At 42.5% G+C, this 20912-nt stretch overlaps 1 protein-coding gene across 3 annotated transcripts in view; it reads left to right on the top strand.

The window, feature by feature from the left end:
* Window positions 1–20912, top strand: part of PTPRG (protein tyrosine phosphatase receptor type G) — a 676041-nt gene that overhangs the window by 514677 nt on the left and 140452 nt on the right. For all 3 annotated transcript variants that reach the window (XM_046663115.1, XM_046663106.1, XM_046663123.1), the window contains exon 6: window positions 1220–1286. In XM_046663115.1, the coding sequence (XP_046519071.1) occupies window positions 1220–1286 (67 nt within the window). The remainder of the gene's footprint in view (window positions 1–1219; window positions 1287–20912) is intronic.

Below are 20912 nucleotides of genomic sequence, written 5' to 3'. Positions count from 1 at the left end.
CTCTTTCTCTGGGAAAAGTTAAACATACACAAAAGTAGAGAAAATTGTATCATGATCCATCTGATACTCATCACCCGGGGTCATAAATGATTGATTAATGACCAGTCTTGTTGCATAGACCTCCTGCTCATTTCCCCTACTATCTGCTCCTCGATTATTTTAAAGCAAATTCCAGACATCATTTCATTTCATTTGTAAGTATTTCAATATGTGTCTAAAAGAAAGAATCTACAAACCAACGTTATATATGCTGGTGGAATTTTAATCTTCTAGAAAGTCTAAGAATGAGAATTTATGCTGAGTAGTATCAGAAAGTTAAGGGAAAGAAGGGGTGAGAATCAAGATAAAAGAGGCTTGACTTTAAGGGGGATTAAAAACTCCAGAGGGGAGCCCGGCCCCGTGGCCAAGTGGTGAAAGTTCCACACACTCCACGTCAGCAGCCTGGGTTCCTGGGTTCGGATCCCTGGCGTGGACCTACTCTGTTCCCCAGCCATGCTGTAGAGGTGTCCCACATACAAAAAAATAGAGGAGGATTGGCACAGATGTTAGCTCAGGGCTAGTCTTCCTCAAACAAAAAAAGAGGAGGATTGGCAGCAGATGTTAGCTCAGGGTGAATCTTCCTCAGCAAAAACCCCAAACAAACAAGCAAAACTCCAAAGGGAAGTGAAAGTGGGAGACACTGTCTCTTTGAGCTCCTCTCCTCTGCTGCTTTGAGTGAGTCTTAGAAATGCCTTTTAGAGTATGTGGTAAGGCACAGGGGACTAGGATCTTAGAAAGGAGGGTAGGCTGGTAGGGAACAGATCCATTTTCTAAAAATAAGAGAAAAAAACACAATCACAAGAAGGTATTGAAATAGTTAGTCAGTGATGGATTGCTTTCTGATGATTTTCAATGACATTTTAGCCATCAGGGTCTATTTTTAATAAAACAAAGCGAGAGGAAAGTCTTGTTGTTGCTTTTTAAGATTTTGCTAGGACTATGGTATTTCTCTCCTGTTCTAATGTATTCTGAGAAGTTTCTTTCTTTTGATTTAGACTTCCTCACTTGATTTTATTATGTCATAAATCTCCTGTGTTTGGTGAGAACCATGGAATATGTGAGACCTAAGCAGCTTGCTAGATAACATCTCTTTTCCCCCCTTCCCTTTAGAAGATTAAACTGAGACTGTTGTGTCTGATGCCAGAATAGATTTAACCAATCATGTTTCCTTTACATGTAGGTCAGTCCAAGGGACAATTCTGCACTGGATCCTATTATCCATGGGTTGAAGGGTGTCGTCCATCATGGTAAGTAAGCCATGTATACTTTGTTTTCCTGGGATGTGAAGGGCTAAGGTCTCCACCTAAAGGAATGGGGTTATCTTGTAGAAGACAGAAGGTGACACCCATTCCTCATCCACTGATGTTGAAGGGCATTAGAGCCATTATTTGATGGGTAAAGAGCATGCCCATTTATTCCCTGCAAATGGATCTGGGTTAACAGTAAGCAATTTATTTCTCTTCAGGTACCACTTTGAATGCATATGTTATAAATCAGAAAGCCCTAAGATGTACCATTCATATACGTTGAACCTGTCACTCGTCTCATCTCTCTCCTAAAAATATTCTTCTTTCAAGTATCTTTTCATTTATAAATTTCTTGATTTGCCTCTCAGATTTAGGGAAAAAAAATTAAGTAGCAGTGACAAGTCATTAAACTTTGCCGCCTGGGAGCAAGCATCATCACCTACTGGAAAGAGCTAGGCCGTGTTCTGTGTAGCACACATCTTATCTTCAGGCATAAAACTGGGAGAGAAAGTAAGATAAATGGGTTCTGTCTTTGCCAACTGGTTTTTATTGGAGGAATTTCCCTGCAACTTTATTATCGGCAATGCATCATTACCTATGACATCAGAATCCTCAAATTTCAAAAGTACCCTTGTCACAGGGAGGTGTGGAGTCTAGAGGTAATGTAATGATTTGCAAAGTTTTAATAATCTAATTAGAATTCCAAAGACATTGACAGAAACAGCCTTAGTAGCCCTAATAAATCTCCCCTTCATCACAGCTGTGATGAAACGTCTTCACACCTTTCTGGGAGGATTGTCTTTCGACATTAACCAACTCTGCAGAGCTTAACAAACAGCTTTCCCCTTTTCTCTCAGGGAAACTAAAACCAGCTGTCAGTGTTCAGTTGAAGCAAGTAGGATTTTGGATTAATTGTTCTCCTCTTATAACTGTTCAATCATGAAGCAGGTAACAGTAATAAAGCCAGTGAAATTAGAAAAATAGGGTGACTGAAAATACCCCATAGAGGTTTCCATTGTTGGAAGTTTCCGTTGCTTCTTCTCAATTTCAGTTTGTGTCGCTGAGGTAAACTTCTCACACAGAGCTGGGAAGTAGGTTGTATGACAGTTCCCCTAGGGAACAGAACACCTTTACCGAAACTGATCTGTCTGCACATTTTTTGTTTTGCTGTTGGTAGCAATAGTGGTGGTTTGGGGCAGTAGGGAAGTTTGCATTGTACTCTGGGCAGCTTTGAAACTGCAAAGCAAGCTGGGGTGGTAGGCAACACACTGTATGTTGTGAGCTCCTTTCCCAGAAGATCCCCTGGAACACTCAGTTGATTGAACACCTTGAAATTACAGTCCATAGTGTAGATTATGAGTTTGGGGGTTTTGAAGCATAATAAATGATGCATAGATCTTCCTTCTCCAGACTCTTCTTCCTGTTTTAAAACAAACAAAATAAAGAGTTCTAGAATCTTCAAAACTGGTATGTATTCTTCAGCTGGAGAGGAAGTACTCCGCCAGCTCTGGCATTTGAGTAGATCTGTGTTCTTATTTTCCCAATGAAAATTGAAGGGGATTCCATATGTTAAAGATAAGCAGTAGGCTTCCTTTAGCTCTCGGCTTCCCAAATCTCAGTGAACTCGCTGCACAGTGATCGTGTGGTTCATGAGCTGTGTGCTGGCATAATCATGTTATCCTTCCTCATTATCCACAATTACCCTCTAAGAGGCTGTTATGTGTAGGATACTTTACCTGGCACTGGGATGGTGGCAAAGATGCCTGGCATGTGGTTTCAACTGTGCCTTCTAATTGAGAAGTCAGAGGAAAACTGCAAAAAATAATTACCTGCAAAGGAAGTTCCCTTATTTACTCAGCAGAAGCATTGCGTGCTTACTCTGTGCAATCACGGAGTTGGCGCACTGATGAAGACAGACACAGGCCAGCCGTCATGGCCCCGGTTGGGAGGTGACGTGCCGCCTCCCTCTTCCTCCAGCCTGCCCAGTGTGTTACCCCTTCCTGCCTTTGCACTTGCTGTTTCTGTTTCCTCTGTCTGGAAAGTTCCTCTCTCAGCTCACAGCAAGGGTGTCTTCCTCTTATTATTCCAGGTCTCAGTTCAGATCTTGTCTCCTCAGAAAGTTCTTTCTTAATTATCCTATCAAATTACCCACCCTCACCCCACGCCCATCCCTCCCTGTCCATCATCCTAGGTGTCTTTCTTTGAAGCACTTAAAAGTATCTGAAATAACCTTGTTTATTTATTTACTCGATGTGGGCAAGAACCTGTGTGTGTGGCAAATAGTAGATGCTCAACAAATATTAACTAAATGAATGAATCAAGTAAACATACAAATAAGTGAAAATATCACAATATAAAATTGGAAGAAAAGGAGGAGAAACTAAAATCCGCTTGGGTTTTGCTTTGATTGGGAAGAGAAAGAATAACGTCTTAGAAATTGGATTTTGCCCTCAGTTCTCGGGCTATTGCTGACTTCCATTTTGATAATCCTCATCACTCCTCATTCTTCCAAAAGAAAATGAACATTTGAAATAGCTAAAAAAAACCTTTTGTTGGAGCCAGAAGCATTTTCAGTTGAAGGTCCTGTGAGGGATTTGAATGATCTGTTAATTTGATGGGACATAAATAATCGTGCCCTTCACAGAATCTCTGACTTTGGAAATGATAAGATAGAGATGTGTAAAGAGAAAAAAGTCAATATGGATTTCTGTTACAGTGCGGAATTGGCTTTTATTTCTTCAGCCATGGGAGCCATATCTTAGAATATTAATTTCTTATTAAGTGAATGTCTTTTTAATAGGAAGAATCATATATTCCTTCAACTGAAATGGAAGTGAGTAATCTGGTCACACCAGCCAACCGTACTTGGCATTTGGTCTTTAGGGTCCTCTGTGAAGCAGACACCAAGGTGGAATTTTAAGTGCAGGAGAGTTTTTTGGCAGGGAGGGACTGTGTGGGAAGGATAAAGAGGAGAGGAGGCAGGACTAGGGGGGGAGAGTGTTGAAGCCACAGCGCAGGTCTGACACCTCTGAAGGGATAGAGAAGCCGGGAGGACTGACTGAACGCAGCTCTAAGAAAGTCTTCGCTAGGCCATTGGAGAATCCCAGAGCCAAGACTGCCCGTGAGAGGAGTCCACTAGAGCAGGAGAGGCTCAGCTCCAGTTCCCCCACCGTGTTTAGTCATTGACTGGAGCATCCCAGCGAGAGTGGCTTCAGCGTGAGCACTGTGGTGGATCCTGAAGGCGCAGCAGCTGCAGGCTCTCAGCTAATAACGCTTTTCACAGCAATTCATCTCTGGAAGGAAGATCTTAGGGATACACTCCCGTGGCTGACACAGAGGGTCACATCTTCCTTCCAAAGATACCTTCCTATTCACATTTCTGAAAAGTTGTTCTACGTGGTCCTCTCACTTGTAAAATGCTCAGAGGTTCTTATAGACAGTGCTATTCCTTTTATGTGTTGTTATAAAGTGCCTGATGTAAGTACACCTCGAAGCTAGGCATAGAGAGCATAGCAGTCGTGGACTGGCCCTCAGCGAGTTTGCACACTCTTGGGAGAGAGATGGCTCAGTATGTAATTACATTAAAGAGTGGCGAGCAGCAGATTTAACTCACACTTAGGGGTTTAAAGAAGACATCTCCAACAAAGGGACGATTATGACTTAAAGAGTGCATAGAGATTGTCCAGGCAGAGAAGAGTTTCAAGCATGAGCAGTGTTGATGAAGGTGTCTGCTGGTGAGAAGGTGTGGCATGCATGAGGCTTTGAGCTTGGTGACATCGCTTCTCTAATGCTGGGGAGACAGACCCTAGAAATCTCCTGGTGACATAAAATGCTGTTTCTCATGTGTTCATTTTTCTATGTAAATTGTGATTTTTTTACAAACTTGAGAGCCATGAAGACATACAAATAGAATGGAGAGAGGTGATTTGCCATTAATTGTGGTCCTGTCTATCCATTGAGCAATAGACAGAAGCACTAAAATATATCTAGTTAGATATTTTATTTGCACTACCACCAACATCCACTGGAGAGGAAAGATTTAGGGAGAAATTGTGAATCCTATTCTCTGCATTGACTCCGTCTTAACGCTACTTTTTATGTGCAAGAACCAGAACTTGCAAGTAGCCACATCTGATAGAATTGTTGGTTCCAAACAACTTAGTCTAGTCCTAATTTTTTTAAACCTATTAAAAAAACTAAACTTGTATATGAATGTGTATAAAAATGTAGGCTTCTCTTGTAAGTAGTTATACCCAATTGATAAATGCTAAGAAGTGTACATTATGTTCTATGTCAATTGAAATGTATTTATTTTTTTCTTTCAAGTTTTTGGATTACCTACTTTCTATTCTTTTTCATGGCATCCACCCAAAGAAAATCAGGAGGCTGTTTGTGTACCTATTCTAGAATACTGTCAAAGAGGCATTGACTCACTAACCACTCTCTCATGTCAATCATCTAAAACCAATTTTTTATCTTTGGGAGGAAACTCACTAGTAGCAATTGTTTGGTTGTTGAGCTCTGACTATCTGTCCCTTTTTATCCATCCCCCTCCTCAGCATCACTTCCCTCTGCTGCTGAAGGTATCACCTGAGTGAGCGGGAAGGTATCTTTCTCCTTCAGAGGAAACGTGAGGGAAACAGTTAGAAATTGCCTCAGACACCACTCAGAGCAAGACGGCTCTTCTCCCTGTCCTCCCTCCGCAGGGTGTTCCGAGCAAGCTTTCAGTAGAAGAACAAATAAATTGTCACCTGAGAACACACTTCTATTAATGACACAAAATGAAGCTCTTACATGCTTTTCTTGTTAAAATTCAGCAGTGGAAGTTGTGGCTATGACAAGATCAAAACTTACTTTGCAGAATAGCTTCCCCGACTGACTGGTTTATTCTCTGGGCTCACTTTTGGGGTGTTTTCCAACCGTTTTCTCCCCTGCCCTGGGATACTGATCATCAGCTCACCAGATCTATAGTCAAAGTCAGAATAGCTAGAATCAATCCAGGCATCTAGCAGAAAGGGAAGAAATCAAGTAAATTCACAAATATGAGTGACTCCCTGGCCAAGTGTTTTCATGTGGTGGTAAGAGCTGGCGCGTCCGCATCTGTTCTTTTTTCCATATCCCACCTGCTGGGATTGAGGTTTCTACAATAAAAAATAACATGAGACTCCAGACCTGGAGCAGTCTGAATTCCCTCTAGAGCAGTGGGTAGGCTTTATAACTGCCGTTGTGTCACCAGCCACGGATACACTAGTGCAAAAGAAACCAGCCCAGGGCACGGCGTTACTGGCAGTAGGCGACAACTGCTGTGGGGATGCAGATGGTGCAGCCTTCCCAAAAGCTGAGCGGCCATTTCTGCCAAAGTTACACGTATACCTTACCCTATGAACGGGCAATTCCACATGTGGTATATACCCAAGAGAAATGCCCCCAAAAGACGTATACAAGAGAGCTTTGCTCATAATAGCCCCAAAGTGGAAACAGCCCACATGTTCACCAATGAGAGCCTAGATACACAAGTTGTGATATATGCATACAGTGGAATATTATGCAGCAATTAAAAATAATAAACTCTTTGATTTACACAAAGACAAAAGAGCACATACTGCGTGGATCCATTTATATAAGGTTTAAGAATAGGCAAAACTGACCCGTGGTGATAAAAGTCAGAATAGTGGGGTGGAGGGGAGTATTGAATGAGAAGGGACATGAGGGAATTTTCTTGGTGAATAAAATATTACGTATCTTGATCTAGAGGATGATTACATGGGTATAATATAAAAATTTTGCCACATTGTCCCTTAGATTTGTGCATTTGACTATTTGTAAATGAGTTAATGAATAACCCATGTATGTTATACATTAATTTTTCAAAGATATTACGTTCACAAAGCTCAAAAATAATCTAGCAGCATGCACCAGATAGGCAAATATTAAAAATCCCGACAGGGTCAAGTATTGGCAAGCATGTGAACGCCAGGAACTCTCATAGTTTACTGGTGAGAGGAGAGGTTAGTACATTACCCTTTGGAAAACAGTTTGGCAGTATCTAGTCAAGTAGATTCAGTAGTCCTATTCCTGTGTGTGTCCCCTCGAGAAACTCAGATGTAAGCGCACCATGAGGTGTGTACAAGAATGTTTGTGGCATTGTTTTTCCTAATTTCCCAAATCTAGGAATGCCTCAACTGCCTCTCCTTAGCAGGCTGGATAAATACAATGTGGTGCAGACATACAGTAGAACATTTCACCCCGATGAAAAGGAGTGGAATCTGTGCCTCGCAACAACATGGGCACATCTGAGAGCCATAAAGTTGAGTAAGTGAGGCAAGAGTCTGAAGAATGCATAGAGTGTTCCTCAACATAAAGTTCAGAAAATGAGAAAACCTAACCTATAGTGTTTAGGAGTGCATATGCAGGTGGTGAAATAATAGAAAAGCAAAAGTAATGATTATTTCAAGAAAGAGGATGGTGGTTACTTGTTGAGGGTAGGATGGGATAGTGATGAGGGACTGGCCTGAGGGGAGGCTGCAAGGACCTCTCCTGTTCTCAGTGGTGGTCACCCTGGGGTTCACTTTAGGATTATTTGCAATGGTACATTTGTGTTTTGTGCACTTTTCTGCATGTGTTAAATTTCACAATCAAAGAAGACAGTGATTAGCATGAGAAAGTAAGAGATTCAGACATGCTTTCCTCTGGGACACATCAATACCAAGTGGTCTCACAACAAGCAAAGAGGGGAGTGACAGCACTTTTCGAAAAAACTTTTTACCATAAGTACCCCTGACAGGCTGTTTGTTCTCTCTACAAATTGCTTGCAGACCAAGGAAAGAACTGAGGCTGCCTTGGGATTATGTCATTAAGAGATGACTTTGGAAGCCAATACCTCCTTCTGGAATTTACAAAAAGGAAATCAGAAACAAAGGGGACGGGGTGTCAGGTGACAGGTCTAAACCAAAGGCGCCTCCCTGCTATTGTCCTGGTGCCCACTGGCTCTGCACCAGGTAAGCGTCTGATTAGACCAACAGGCATCACTGAATCTTCTAGAAACCCCCTGAGCCAGAACTCCCATGACCCCCATTCTACAGAAGGGCAAGTAGAGCAGGCAGTGGCTGGGTGACTTGAACCAGGGTCTCCATGACTTCAGACTGGCTCTCGTTACTCCAGACCGTCTAGCCCTCTGTTGTCTGCCAGAGCCACCGCCTGCATCTTTCAGTCTTGAGTGAGGCTCATCATATAGACTCAGTTGAAGGGGCAAGTGAGGAAATATTTAACAGGCCCATACACTGTCATTGTCGCTCTGGCACCATTGTGATTATCCCCAGGGTCTAAGATCTTGACGTAAACTTTCTGGCTGAGGCTAAAGGGCTGAAGTTCCTGAAAAATGTCTTACTTGGACTTTGGAAGAAGAGGACAAAGCCTAGACCTTTGAAAGAGACTTTTGGAAAAAATTAAACTGTTAGACTGAAAAGGTAGCTTGTATCGTTACAAGCCAGCAGCGAGATCCAGCAGAGAGTAGTTGATGTGGTTTAAGAGGTTGCGGCTTGTGGTGTATGTGTAACTTTAAGCTTCGTGAATCACAGAATCTGTCCATCCTTCCATTTACCAAATGCCTCACAACTGCTACTCAAGGTGTGGAGGGTAAAATGATGACCAAGATTTCCCCTGCCTTTGAGAAAATTTTAATCTCATGAGGAATCTTTTTTGTCCTTGCCATTCTTGGTGCTGAAGGTCAAAGAGGCTGATGTTATTTGCCTGCAAAGTAATCTCGTGTGTTCACGTGAATAAGCAGTTGGAACTTTGGAATGAATTTTCTTACAAAGTCTGCATTATGGAATTCTTTTACAGAAGTGGGATTTTGTTAGTTGTCACTTGAAATTTGATTCTTAGGAACACTACTGAATAAGGATTCTGGAACAATGCTTCAGAAGTCAGGCTGTCTCGCGTTTGAATTCTGGGTCTCCACTGTGGGAGCTGTGTGACCCTGTACAAGTTGCTGCATCTCTCTGTGCCTGAAGTTCCATCTTGTAAAATGGAGACACTGAAAGTGTCTGCCTCGTGGGTATTAATGCCAAATGCTTTAGACAGGGAAAGTGCTGAGAAGGAAGGGTGCCTGGCATGTGGCCACTGTGCTCTAAATCGTGGGTCAGCAAGTACAATCCGTGGGCCGGATCTGGCCTTCTGCCTGTTTTTGTAAATAAAGCTTTATTGGAATCCTGCCACAGGCATTTATTTGTGTATCGTCTATGACTGCTTTCGCACTACTGTGGCAGAATTGTGTAGTTGTAGTAGAGAGACTGTCTGCCCTGCAGAGCCTTAAATATTTACTCTCTGGCCCTTTACGGAAAAAGCTTGTCAACCCTACCTTGTCTAAACAGTAGATACTGTAGTCGCTCTACCAAGGGAGTTGCTGCCATCACCCAGTGGTTTGTTCACGTCGGGACAATTACTTACCGTGCGATCGACTTTACAGAGGTGACCTTCAGTTTTGAACTTGCCCGAATCACCATGTCATCCAGATGTATTTCAACTGAATTAATGAGGTTCTTATTTAATGTTTACCTTAAAGAAAGAAATCATTCAAATTATTTTCTCCCTTTTGAATGGCCAAGCTGATGCTGTATTATCTACAACTCCCTGAGAGTTTTGAACATCTTAACACGCAACAGAATTTCCCTTTTGAAGTTTATGTTTCCAGCGTTTAATTACGTGGAACTTTCCTGAAGTGTGCTATAAATATGCACCACCCTGGTCTTGACTAATTGGCTTACGTCTGTTGTGGATCCAGGAAGGACAGATGTTTATCTGAACACTTTTGATCTCAAAATCTTCTAGAAACAGGCACACTTAAGCCATTTCCACAGTTTCCTGGATTTCAGTGTGTCAAAATCACCACCATCGATGTTAACTATTTCCATTTCTTTTCTTAGCCAAAGCCAGGAAATATGGAATGCTGTGCAACTTCTATTTTATCACCAATCGTGTTGTTAACAATGATGTGAAGACGGAAAAGACTTCAAAAGTGATTCCGTTTAGGTTAGATTTGAATTTGAGGCTGGTTCTCGTTTGGCCAGCCTTCTTTGTCAATGTTTTGTCATTTAGAGGATTTCAGGAGCCCAGGGAAATGCCCTTTTCCCAGTTGTTTCAGTGGGTTGTGGAGAGCAAAGAGAGAGTTTAAAAATATGTCTCTAATTGTCTTCTGCAAAAGTGCTCGCCAAAGTCCTTGGGGCTGCCTGGTGTGATTTTCTGAGCCTGCTACACGTATGTCACCTTGGTATAGGAGAGGCACTCTTGTGTAGTGGCCAAGAGTACAGGCTCTGGGTTTGAATACCAATTCTGCTTTTCACTAGTTGGACAACCTACACAAATCACTTAACCTCTTTGTGGCTCAGTTTTCTCAAATGTATAATGAGGTCATTTATAATGATACTGACTTTATCGGTTTGTCTTGAGGAGTCAGTGACTTACTGTACATACTTGTGCCTGGCACAGGGTCAACACCCAGTGCTAGCTGTCCTCACTGCCGCCTCTACCACTATCATCATTGTTATTTTTGTTACTTGTTGACTTGAGTACAGAGGCCATTTGGTGACAGGGAATGATTGTGGAGCTCTAAGTTCTGCCTCCATCGCTACCTAGCTGTTGAAATAGAATGTATGTTGCTTGACTTAGTTGGGTCATACAAAAATAAAATGAAGTGATGCCAGACAGTGGTCATAAAGATGATTTGGGGGTACCAGTCCCTTTGAGATCAGTGGAAAGGGTTGTGGAGAAGGAACCACAAAGTAGGTGAAAGGAAGAGACAGCAGCCTCTCATCTGTTGACCCCTGGCTGTGCACCTAGCCTTGCCTGGTTGTTCTGTACATGCAGTCTTATTAAATCCCACAGTGGCACAGTGAGATAAGAATTCTTAATCCCGTGTTACATTTGGGTAAACTGAGGTTCAGAGAGATTGGCTAATTTGTTCCAGCTCGCATAGTAGAGCAGTAATTTAAATGCAGTTGTATTGGACTCTGAAGTGCATTCTCTTTCCAGCTCTGCTGGGCCAGTTTCTATTTCCAACATCAACTAAATTCCTGATTATTGTCAAAATCACTTAATTCTGTGTTCCTTGGTTTCTCCTCTGTGAATTAGGTCATTGACTGAGCATCAAAAGGAAGCTGAAAGAGTGCACACACCATGTCAAATATGGCCACCAGGACCATGTAGGGGAGAGAGGCAAGCAATGGAACAACTCAGTGATAATACTGAGGTTTTGTTGCTGTATAACTCTGTATAATTTAAATGTCATGTTCATTTCCTTGATTCTTGACAAGACTATGCTCTTCATGTAGTTTCTCTTCGGGAATATTAATGTCAACATACGTTTCATTTAAACATCAACCCTTAAATCAAAATGTCACAATTGGCCAGCTGAAACCACCAATAAACTCAAGGAGGCTAGATGTTCTTGATCCATAGTGGAGTGGCTATTTCATGACCTTGGAGCGCCCCTCTGGGTACTTGAATAGAGGAATCTGACTAGTCAGGTGGGCTCTCTTCCTCTCAAGCTGCCCTTGCTTAAACGCTGCAATAACACTAGTTATTCATGCCTTAATGGAGGCCTCTTGGAGCTCCTCTGGGCTATGCCCATAGAGAAGGCCACTGGGTACACATTTCATCTTCTGCCCGCTAGTGGAGAGTGTTTCAGAGGCAGCAGTAATCTCCCCCCCTCTACATTCCCCATGTTGTTTGCCCCATTCATGCTAAAATGTTATTGCTTATTGCATCCCTTTCAAATATCCTACCCTTCATATAGGAGCAGGATCAGCAAACTTTCTCTGTAAAGGGACCGAGAGCAAATATTTTAGGCATTGCCAGCCATATACATTCACTATTGCAACTACTCAGCTGTGCAGTTGTAGCCCCAAAGCAGCCATAGACAATATGTAAACAAATGGCATGGCTGTGTACCAATAAAACTTCATTTACAAAAACAAGCGCTAGGCTGGATCTGGCCCCTGGGCCAGTTTGCCCACTTTTGGCTTAGAATTACTTAGTGACTTAGTTTCGTCAATTTTTTTCAATCACGTGTAAAGGAGCTACTTTCTACGGTACTGTCTTGGGTGCTAGGGGATATGGTCTGGAGCCACCGTCTTACTTTAAGGGAGCCTCCAGCCTGTTAAAGAGACCACTATTAACCAATTACACAGGCCATGAGTGAGACTCGGGTCTGTACAGCCATGACCTCGGGTGAGTTACCAGCTGTCATCAGGATGTTGGTCCCTACCTCACAGGGTTGTGAAGCCTCATATAGAGAAAGACCACAGCCGTGCTTGGCACCGAGTTCACACACCATGCATGTGAATTGGTGAAAAGAGGTGCACTACAGAACGTTCCACAGCATGGAATGGAGTCTTGGGGTTAAGTGAGTGAAGGGTAAAGTGAGGCTGGAGAACCCAGTTAGTATAAACAGATGGGAGTCAGTGCTGCTACTTGGCCCTGTGAGCATTCTGCACTGTGGTCACATAAAACAGGCTCTGCCCAGCTTCTAGTAGACTTATAAAGCGAATGGGGCCCTTTGATGTGAACCTCATTGAATCATATCGATATTCTGTTTCATCAGTTCTGCAACTCTCATTTCTTCTTATTTTTTATTGAGGGATAATTGACATATAACGTTATATTAGTTTCAGGTGTACAACATAATGATTCCATATATGAGTATATTGTGGAATGATCACAATAAGTCTAGTTAACATCTGTCACCACATAGCTACAAATTTTCTTTTTCATTTCTTCATAGTTAAGAACTCGAAAATCTGGACGCATCTTATGGTTGATATCATGTCATTGTTTAATTAGCAACATCTTGCCTTTATTGGTGGTATTTGAAAAAATGATGCATCTTATGATTGATGGTGACTTAGCTATGAAGAATTACGGTGTCTAGGGTTTATTCGTTATTTAAAATATACCAACTGCTGTGCTTGTTTGTTCCTTCATTCGCTTTTCACCTAATTATTAGGCATCTACTTACGTTCTGGGCAGTGTTTTGGTTGCTGGATATATGGGGTGGACAAGAAAGACAAGGTCTTTACCCTAGTGGAACAGTCAGGCTCTTGGGGGAGATGGACAGTAAACAAGCAAAGCTGGGAAGGAGATGCATGAGGTATGAGACATAGACGGTTAATAGCAGAGGGAACATTCTGAGATGCGGTGCTCAGGGTGGCCTCTCAGGAGACGCCATTTGAGCTGAGACCTGAAAAAGAATCACCCTTATGGAGTGGGAGTCGGGGGAGCATTCCAGGCAGAGGGGACTGCAAGGTGAGGAGGTGGGTGTGTGGTCAAGAAGGGAGAGGGCGGGAGAGATGGGCTGCAGAGGTAGACAGATTGTGTAGGGCCTCGTGGCCATGGTGAGGAGTTTGGGTTTTATTCTAAATGAAGTCAAAAGCCGCTGAAAGGTTTTGAGCTGGGCAGTGTCAGGATTAGATTTATTTTTTAAAAAGTAGAAGAGTTCTTTAGTCTTCAGTGAGATTTCCTCACCTGATCGTGTTTGGATCTGCTGCGAGTGAGAAACACAGAGCCCAGGGATCCAGAATGAGGTAGTAGAAAGGGCCCAGTGCTGGGCTTTGGAGGCCCGGAGTCGCCCCTACCTCACTGTGTGATCTCAGTTCAGTCTCTTTCCCTCTCTGGACCTCATTTTCCTCATTTGTAAAATGAAATGGAACTAGTGTCCTTTGAAACTCTCTTCACCTTCTCAATTCTCTGTGTTTCTTGGGTGACTTCTCCAGGATCACCTTGTCATAACTTCAGTCTAGTGCTTGTTCCTTAAAATCATCCATCATGAAGCCTTGTAAATAGCTACATCTTGAAAACGGTCCAGCCTCATTTCCATTGCCCTGTCTTTCCCATTTCATCTTCCTTATTGATGACAGAGAGATGACATGCCTGGTAGTCAACATCCAGTCATATAGAGCAAGTATCATTGCTTGTATTTAGATCATAAAATTAATTCCTCAGCTCCTTCTGGGAGGCCTCTGCCACCCTCTTAATTAGAATCTAATGCTTTCTGACCTTCCTAATGGCTTCTAGATGCCATGCTCCTACAGTCCCACATTCTAGCGGTCAGACTCTTCCTTTCCATCATGACCTTTGTTGAGTCCCATGGCAGGCTGCCCCAAAACATGCCACAATGCCAAATTGATTATTATGAATTAAAGTTACTCGAGAAGCAGCTGATGCAAAAAGGGCATTTTGACCCTCTCCTCTCTCTGTTCCCCCTGAAAGCCGGAAATAACTCTCCCATGTGGAAGGTACCTTTCTGCCCCAGGAGATGGACTGACATCCTTATCACCAGGGCTGGGGAATTCAGGGCCGAGAAGCCTGTAGAAACAAACTTTGGTACTTCTTTACTAATTTACTACCCCAAACCTGCTCTGCTTAAATTCCTTACTAATTATGCACCGAAACCTAAGTTTCTTTGTCCTGTCAAGTCTTCACAAATTTATTGTTTCTTTGCGTAAAAAGATACATAAATTGCCTGCTTTGTTCACGCTGTAAACATCATTTTTATGATCTCCCATGTGTACAGATTAAATTGGTTTCTCTCCTGTTATTTGTCTTGAGTTTTTCTTTTTCGATTAGTCCAATGAGAGGAACTCAAGACAGGTAAAGGTAAAATTCCCTCCTCCCTGATGCCTCCCATTTCCTGTTCCTGTTAGGCAGGCCCTTCTGTCACCAGCCTGTCAGATTCATCTCTCCTCGCAGATCAATAGCCCATTCACGGCTGGTCCAGGCTTAACCGAGAGCTGCTAACCCTGTGTCTAGAGTTTTGGCCTCTTCACAGTTTTTAGCCAGATTCCAGACTGTACCTAACCAGCCGCTGATTTTCCCCCTCTAGAGCCTGTCGAATTTGGGGCGCTTGAACTTTTCCTTCTACTTTCCCTCTTCCTCACTTCACTCCAGCCACACAGGCAGAATCCCTTTGCACCAGCTTTTCTCTCTGCCTGGAATATTCTCCCCAGGTAGCTACATGGCATACTTCCACCTTCAGGTTTTTAATCAAATGCTTCCTTCTCAGTGAGCCTGCCCTTAAAATTGTCATTTTGAAAACAGTAGTCAGGGAAGACCTCATTGAGAAATATGTCATTCAAATATGATTCAGTTTTTAGTAGCTTAAAGATATTTGGTCTAAAACTAGCCATGAAGAGAGCAGTGAAGAAATGTACTAAGCAGAGTGAAGAGCCAGTGCAAAGGCCCTGGGGTAGTGTGAACATGAGACAGCAGAGGCCACTGTGGCTATAGCTAAGAGCCAGAAAGTAGCAGTGGATGAGGTCGTAGAGGGTGTAGGGGCCCTTTGATATAGTCCTCATGGAAACTGGCTACTCAAGTGTGGTCAACGTTATTAAAAATGCAGAATCCCAGGCCCAACCCAAGGCCTACTGGATCAGCATTTACGTTTTAACAAGCTCCTCAGGTGAGTTGAATGCACATTGAATTGGAGCAGCATTGTCATAAATCTTTCCCCATTTGGAGTGACCTAATACCCAGTATTTTCCACCATCACTCCTCTCTACCCTCCCCAACATGAAACAGAAGGGCAGTCCTACCCCAGAGATTTTAAGCATTTAAGGAAAAGGTAACAGCTCTTCCTTATAAAACGTTTTGGAAAGCCCTTAAGCATCTAAAGAACACTGGGCTAAAATCAGAAGTGTGGGCTTTCTGTTGTTAGTTTATCTCATGCACGTCCCTGACATCGGTGGATTCCTTCTTTTCGGCTGGCACGGGTTTTCTTCCCCTAGCTGTCCGTACACCTTCCAGGACCATACTTGGTTCCATGGTGTATGTGTGCTTGTGTGTGTTTTCAGTATCATTCCATAGTTCTTGGTTACTGCAAAGCTCTCATCTGTATGATGATTGTTTATCATATTTTATACAGGCTTTCTTTTTTCCTGTATAACCGAAACATTGAAAATATTAGGTTATTAACACTGAAAAATGCAATCAATCAGATGATTATCATCTAATGTTTTAATGATCACATTTTTAATCCAATTATGCATGTTTGAATCTTTGAAATTTCCTTTAATTAAAGATTGCCTCCTGGCACTGCTATCAGAAATAAGAAATTGAGCAGAATCGAGCCAGAGATAATTGAATGTTGGAAGGAAACTGCAAGGATAACTGGGCTGCGCTGGGTTTAATGGTTGACCATGACTTTAAAGCCCTCATACGAAATTTTCTAATTGATAAGAAAAATTTAATCATCTCCAGATATACTCCGTTGGCATTCAAATAAGGTATTGCTCTTTCTAAATAAACCTCCCTAACTGATTATTCATATTGTCGTTCAAAATGCCTAAAAATGAAAGAGTTGGCTGAAATGTAGACTACTTAATACAGTGTGTATTTAATATAAAAATCATGCATTATTCATTTCTGCAATTTGAATAACTTTGAATTTAGCATCCCTGTTCCTCATCTTTTTCTTTGATGAACAATTAATTATTAAAATATAATATTGTCTGCATACAGCACTGGGATCCTTGAAAGTGGAATTTGAGATTCATTCCTTTTCAATTCTTTTATCTAGTAGTGCACAGTACCTGCTTATTAGGGTATAATGGAATGAATGGTGGTATAAGTAGTGTTTCAAACATTTTTCTCACTAGTTAAGTGGCTGGCATAGGAATGTTTTGAATTCAAATTACTAATTAGGATAAAAGTTGGAGGCAGAAGGATGGGTTTGAAGTCAAACTGCCCTTTTATAGCAAGATTTCTTTAACAAGCACTTAAATGTGCTTATTCTGTGCCAGACATTCTCTTAAGCCCTTAACTAGTGTTAATTCGTTTAATACGCAGAACCTCCTTATGCAGGTGATACTATTCTAATCCCCTCTTACAGGTGAAGAAACAGTTACAGAGAAGCTGAATAGCTTGTCTTAGGTCAGACCTTTGAGTAGAGGAGTTAGGATGCAAATCTAGGGGGCCTGGCTCTAGCAGTTTCCTCCACTTTGTAACGTCTCCATTTATTAAGATTTGCTTAGTGGAAGTGTTTAAGTTGTCGACTGAAAAATGCTTTTTTCCTTCTTCCCAGTAGCTGTAGTCAGGCACTCCTGGCCTTGGGTCCAGCCACTGGAGCACCTCGTGGCTTATGCAGGCTTTGTGGGCAGTGCTGGAAATACAGAGCTATCATTTCCAAAACTATTTCTAACTTACAATTAAGCATGCTGAGCACCCCATTTGTCAGTGGAGCACTGCCTACGGGACTGAGCAGGAAATGGAATTTTCAGAAAGATCAGTAAACACTGATGTTCAGTTTGAACTTAGAAACTCAAAGGGGAAAGAAAACAACTCAAGAGTTAATTCTGTAACGTGTTTGCAAAAGAAATGATCAGTCGTGATGGAGACGCCTGAACGTTTACCATGCCACCCCCCCCATTCTAGCTATGGCTATCAAGGTGACTTTCTAATGCTTGTTCCCCACCCCCAACATTTGGCTTAAAATGAGGGTGGAGGCAAAATGTGGCCCAAGGGTTGAATCCATTCCACTATTTTTGTATGGCCCCTGAGCCGAGAACAGTTTTTACATTCGAACCCTGATTAAGTGAAATGTGATTCCCCCCAAAAGAATTACATTCTTATTAGTAGATATATATTTTAAAAATTGTCCTTGGTTATTATTAGCATTTCAAGCATCATTAATAAGGTTGCAGAAATGTGTTTGTTATATAAGTACCTATATAACATCTTCAATTTTGCCTCCTGGCTTGCAAAGCCTAAAATATTTACTTTCAGCGACTTTACAGAAAACATTTGCTAATCCCTGGCTTAAAACACAAAATGAGTGGGCCAGCTCTCAGCCAAGTGCTTGCTTTGATAAATGAAAGTTGACAAGGCACTGTGCTAAGCCCCTTCCATTTATTCGCCTGCTTAATTGTCACAGCAACCCTGAGGGGTAAATATTCACAGTAAATATCCCATTTTACAGATAAGAGAAGTAGCTCAGAGAGGTTAAGACCTTTCCCTAATGTCACACAGCTGTTAAATGTCAGTTGGTTTCAAAGCCCACACTAGAGCTTAGGGAAAGAAAATTCTAACCTATACTGCTGAGGTTGATGGAGGATTTTTCAGACATGATGTACCTTTAAGGCACTAATAATCCAGTTAAAAAAAAAATAAGAGACACACATACTTAAACATTGAGGGAAGTACTTGGGCAGGCCTTGGTCGTTTTGAGGAATAATAATAACAATAATAATACAAGTAAAATGAATTAGAATAAGAATAATACCTGTCATTTATGAGATGCTTACTATGCTCCAGGCTCTCTCTGAATCCCTTTCTTATATTGACTTATTTAATCTTCACAACAGCCTGGAAAGGTTTAAAACTTGCCTAAGATCACACACGTGGAGGAATTGGGATTTGAACCCAGCGGGCTGAGAATCTGCTCTCTTTACAAACCTCTGTAGGGATGGAGAAATGAGGTGCTGCTGCGGGCGGTGGCTCGGTTTAGGGAGTCGGCACCAGGAGCTGTTTGCTGCTCCCAGGCTCAACTGTTTCAGATCCTAGGCGGTTTCTTTGAAGAAAGAATTCCATCTAAATCTTTGTATGCCCCTCAAGTTTTTGACCTTGGGTCCAGTATTTCAGCCCATTCTCCCATTTCTCCAGCTGTAAAATTAAAAATGGAACTAAATTGATGGTTTTCAAAAGTGTCTCTGGGTTCCCAGCTCAGCTTCAACCACAGCGGCTGCACTTTGAGCTGTTTGAGTTGCCGGGCTCCCGTGTAAGATTTTGTTTGAAGAAAGGCTTCTTTGGCTCCTGAAGCCACTGAACTAGCGTGGTCTAAGGCCCTTCCAGGTCTCAGAATCGTAGGATCCACTGGCAGGACGGTGGTGGGATCAACAAACAGTGAGTCCTCCTTCCCTGTCCCCAGCCCCCAGGTCTGCCTTCCCCGCCACCCATCTGATTGCACCTGCAAATCAGTCAAAGCCACAGCCTGCCTCTGAAGCCCTTGGGTTGGTCAAGGAGGGAGAAGCCCTTCTGCACTTGTAGCAGTGGTCATGCCTGCAGTTTCCGTCGGTCCTACCAAATTCACGAGCCCAAGTGGTGTTCCCTTTTGAAATCTAGCCACCTCAGACTGAAGGGTGGGGGAGGGGGGCGGTGGTGGCAGGTGTTTCTGCTTTATCTTTTTTATGTTCTTTAAAGCCACAGCCCCTTCCTCCAGTGGGTGCTTTAGATGGGGGCTTTGCCACCTCCAGCTTGCAGGAATGGTCTTGTCACCGCCTGTCTGCATACAGCATGCTTAAGTGCAACTCTAATACAGGATCAGACCCCTAAGAGAACACGCTGAAGACTTGCTGGGCATTCAGTCTGGAGCCCTTGATCCTAAGGCAGGTTGGTGTGCCGCGATGTGACACCAAGTTCACCTACAACGTGAGGGAGGTATGAAGATGGTGATTTTTGGGTTCGTGATGCCAAGCCCTACGCAGCTTCTATTGCTGAGGGCCTTGCGTTGACTATTTACACAGCCCAGGAGGCGCAGAGGCAATGAGCAAAGGCCAAAATATTTCCTCCTCCCAGCCAAGCCAGACCCAGCCAAGCACGCCTGCAGAGATTTCCCCCATCATTAGGCTGCTGGTAACCAGGTTTAAATTAAAGCCCAGACTTGCCAGTAGGCAGAGGGGCAGTTCCCTTATTTCTGGCCTTTTGTCCAACAGAAACCGCTATTGTCATTTTGATTATAGAACCCTATGATTTGAAGACTTTTGCATTTATTAGTTAATATTTAATTTTTCCTTTTTAAAAATGAAGTGAAAACCTATATGAGAAATCAGCCAAGGTTTCTGAGCCTCATGAATAACTGCCGCTACTTCACAGTTTACTAGTGACCTTGGGCTTCATCATTTAACCTCTCTGGGCCTTGATTCCCGTATCTGTAAAACTGGAGTATTAAAAGTACATACTCCAGGGGCCGGCCCGGTGGCACAGTAGTTAAGTTCGCACGTTCCACCCCAGTGGCCCGGGGTTTGCCAGTTCGGATCTTGGGTGCAGACATGGCACCACTTGGCAAGCCATGCTGTGGCAGGCGTCCCACATATAAAGCAGAGGAAGATGGGCACGGATGTTAGCTCAAGGCCAGTCTTCCTCAGCAAAAAGAAGAGGATTGGCGGCAGATGTTAGCTCAGGGCTAATCTTCCTCAAAAAAACCCAAAAACAAACAAACACGTAAGCAAAAAGTACATACTCTAGAGGGTTGTAAAGTGCAAGAGTAGAGTGATGGTTTGAGAATGATGAAAGCCTAGATTCTGAACTCAACTACCTGGTCGTGTGTTTCAGCCCGATAAATTGGGGCTATTAATAGGACTACTTCGTGGGGCTATTTTAAGTATTAAGTAAATTAATCTTTATAAAGCTCTTAGAACAGGGCCTGGCACATACAGTACGTGCTGTTTAAATGTTTGCAACATGTAAATACTCAGAATAGTGCCTGGCATATAGTAAAAGCTAAATAAATGTTCAGTTTGGTCAACTAATCTCTACCAAATGGAAATTGCCATTTTAATTATTCTAATATAGTTGATTTCTCTTGGGGTTTTTCCATTATCCCCCAGTTACATAGACCTCTTGAGTCTAAAGATACACATT

This window comes from Equus quagga, chromosome 1 (assembly GCF_021613505.1).
Source record: "Equus quagga isolate Etosha38 chromosome 1, UCLA_HA_Equagga_1.0, whole genome shotgun sequence".
Classification (NCBI taxonomy): Eukaryota; Metazoa; Chordata; class Mammalia; order Perissodactyla; family Equidae; genus Equus; species Equus quagga.
Note: the sequence above shows the minus strand (reverse complement) of the source record. Positions and strands in the feature narration are given on the sequence as shown.